At 46.8% G+C, this 3,214-nt stretch overlaps 1 protein-coding gene across 1 annotated transcript, besides 5 other annotated features; it reads left to right on the top strand.

The window, feature by feature from the left end:
- Nucleotides 1–3: 3 nt before the first annotated feature.
- Nucleotides 4–63: a microsatellite.
- Nucleotides 64–121: 58 nt separating this feature from the next.
- TraAM80_07078 (putative ESAG8-associated protein) lies at nt 122–1,807 on the top strand (the record flags this gene model as incomplete). Its single annotated transcript, XM_029383889.1, has 1 exon — nt 122–1,807. One exon carries the CDS (start codon nt 122–124, stop codon nt 1,805–1,807), a length of 1,686 nt encoding a protein of 561 aa, XP_029236286.1.
- Nucleotides 1,808–2,076: 269 nt separating this feature from the next.
- Nucleotides 2,077–2,112: a microsatellite.
- Nucleotides 2,113–2,623: 511 nt separating this feature from the next.
- Nucleotides 2,624–2,640: a microsatellite.
- Nucleotides 2,641–2,822: 182 nt separating this feature from the next.
- Nucleotides 2,823–2,860: a microsatellite.
- A 311-nt stretch (nt 2,861–3,171) lies between these two features.
- Nucleotides 3,172–3,210: a microsatellite.
- Between the last annotated feature and the right edge of the window lie 4 nt (nt 3,211–3,214).

The raw sequence follows: 3,214 nt of genomic DNA, 5'->3' as shown, positions 1-3,214 counted from the left end.
TAGATATATATATATATAATATAATATACTATATATATATATATATATATATATATATATATACGTATCCGTACACGCACCAAATCCACGAGAGTCCCTGGTAAAGCGAAGCGAGGTTGAAATGGAGGTGACACATCAGCAGCCTATGTCATGCTTCAACGTGTTTTCGTCTTTTTTGCAGGAGATCACGAACACGAGTCTTTTCGGCCCCGAAAACAAGGAGAACATTCCTCCTGGTCGTACTGGGAAGTTCTCAAGTGAGGGTTGTAGAGGCTGCAGAAGCGGCTGGAAGGACATTGGGGTCACACAATTGCAGAACATTTCCCTCAACAGCTGTCGTTGCACTCCCATTACAAACCGTCAGCGTATAAACCACACGGGTTTAACGCCTGGCAACAAGTATGCCGCAGGATCACCGTGTGCTGGCAGTTTTTTTCCAACCAATGCAAATGTCTCGGAGACCTCCTTGACAACAGAGAATGATACAGGGTATCTAAAGGAGAGCGACTGCTTTATTACTCCGGTGAAGCGGTGGAAATGCGCTGATACCGTGACGAATGCCATTCACACTGCTGCTACGCCCTGTACTCAGCAAAGTAGACTGTGTGAGCTGTTTCAAGGGGCCGGGCCTCTTCTTCCGCCACCGCCGCCCCTCACCCCGAATACGAGTATGGAATCAACTCTGCTCCCAAGAAGCGTTTTACTAGAGAGTGACGAAGATGACAAAGATGGGGTGGAGGAGCAGACAGTTCAGAAGCGCTGTCTATTTAAGGCATCCCGCAGCGTCACACAGCCTCAGTCTTACCTTCAACCGTTGCAAGGGGAGCGTCCGCCACAACAGCAGGGGGGGAAAGAAGAGTGTTCCCCACCCACCTCATCTATACCTGCCAATCTGCAGCCTGCACACCAGCAACACGTTGTGCAGCACAATGGCCCACCGCCGGCCTACCCTCACAACGAAAAGCGCCAAACCATGACACGCGTAGTGGGTAACGCCACCTCTCTTATTGCCGTCAGTGGGCGTCGAGTTCCCATTGACAAGTTACACCTTCTCCTGCGACCAGCAACAGCCGAAGGGAAGAGTGGTGTCAAAACGAAGGATCTCACTACTGCTGATAAAGGAGTCGTTCTTTCTGCGTTTGATTCCTCCAATTCTGCGCCCATTTTGCCTTCCTCGAGGCCAAAGCCGACAGCTCTGACGTCAGTAAAGGTGATATCGCTGCCTGGCGCGGCTTCGGCCCCACCTATGAAAAGACCTTTGCCTGTTTATCAGCACTGCGACTACGTCATCCTCGAGTTTGCGCGAGGAGTTGTTATGCGCTTTAAGGTGGATCCCTCTCAACCTTTGCCTGTTATGGGACGCCGCTATCTGGCAGCCATAAAAAGCAGCCGTAGTCCGTACGACAACGTTGCCTACGAAGATGCCGGTGTCTGTGTGTATTTGCAACGTCACCACAGTGATGGCAACCTGACGACCGGTGCGGTACATAAATCGGCGCTCCACGATGGAATCATCCTTCGTGAGGTAAATGAAAACATTGCCACTGACGCCGAGCGATTGCATGAATTGAGAACTGCATGTAACATTGCCACTATAGAGTGTTGCAAGCAGTTCCGCTTCCTTAACTTGCCCTTCGAACTTGTGGATGTATGTTACACGTTCGATCGGAGTATTTGTATCGTCTACTATACCATCCAGCCGCAGGAGGGAACAAGCAGTCAGCCAAACATCTCCAGGCTGTTGCGCATGCTGCAGTTTACGTTGCGGACGAAAGTCTTCCTGAAGGGGATTACTGGAAGAGAGTAACAAGGAAACACACAAGTAGAGGGAGAGGCCTATTTATGCATATGTCGCACGCAGAGAGAAAGAATGGGAGTAGGGTACATGCGTGGTGCCCTTGAAGCTCGTTAAATTGTGGATTGAAGGCGAGAGAGACGTCACAAGATGCGGCGCAAAGAAAAAAATAATAATACTAAAATCAAACTGAAGTGATGGTTTTGATTGAATTTCTTAGAGCGAGCATAGACGATGAGTGAAAGGGAGGAAAGCTAAGTCTGTGGACCGAAGTTGTACTCGTGTGTGCGTGTATGTGTGTGTGTGTGTGTGTGTGTCTGTCTGTCTCACGAAAGTGAGGAGAAACCAATAGGAATAAAGCAAACGTGAGAGAAGACGGATGAAGACAAACTGCCGCATACTGAGGAGCACGCACGCATAATCATTTTTGTTTTTGTTTTTCCTTCTTTAATGAACAGAATGTGGTGCAATATCGGTTGTTTGTTTTTGTCTTTCGAACATATTTTCCCTCTGCGTCGGCGAGGTCTCCGGGGAATTTGTTGCCCTAACCGACCGCGCCACGCAAAAGGCACATGCAGCGTCACGCAAGGTTGCTGTCAGTTTCTATAGAAGTTGTTTTTCACCGCTTTCCCACGCAAACATCCCAGAGAACAGGCATGAACTGTGTCCTCTCTCTGTGGTTTGTTTTTCATGTAATGAAAGCCGCTGGCGCCGTTTCCTTTTTTTTTACGAGCACCCCACACCTCTACAATAAATGTGCGTGCACTTTATCTACGGAGGGCGGCGAAAACGTTGTTGGACTCGAAAAAAAAAAGAAACAGAGGCCACTGTGTGTGTGTGTGTGTATACAATTGTTACTATTGCTTGGGAATTCCCCTCATTTACGCGATAAATGCACAAGAACACACACGCACTGTGGCTGTCTTCCTCATTAATCGATTGTTATTACTGTTAGATGCACTTATTTTAAAAACTCAGCCAACAAACGCATAGACACGCGCATACATACCTTTGCTTGCGTACACGGAAAAAGAAAAAAAAATATTTACACAAAGAAAAAAAAAACATTGAGAGGCAATGAAAGAAGATGATGATTACTTGTTTGACTATAACTGCATATATATTGTTGGCTGCTTTATGTTTTACGGGGCTTATTTTCTCCGACGAGGCAGCAGTTTGTTTAGATGATAACGCACCGCAGAAATTTTCTCCCTATTTTTTTTATTTTGTGAAATCATTTATCTTTGTTTTCTTCAGCTTCTCGTCCGTGCTGTTTGTCCCAGCACCGGCCAGGCAGGCGAGCAGCGGTGCTTCGGCTAGTGAAATGAGCCCGGGTGCCTTGAGACAAAAATAAAGGGGAACAAAGAGGCGAGGACATATATATATATATATATATATATATATATATATATATAGAGA

The sequence above is a fragment of the Trypanosoma rangeli genome (genome assembly GCF_003719475.1).
Source record: "Trypanosoma rangeli strain AM80 chromosome Unknown Tra_15.4_contig_00279, whole genome shotgun sequence".
Classification (NCBI taxonomy): domain Eukaryota; phylum Euglenozoa; class Kinetoplastea; order Trypanosomatida; family Trypanosomatidae; genus Trypanosoma; species Trypanosoma rangeli.
This window is presented reverse-complemented; position numbering and strand designations above follow the sequence as displayed.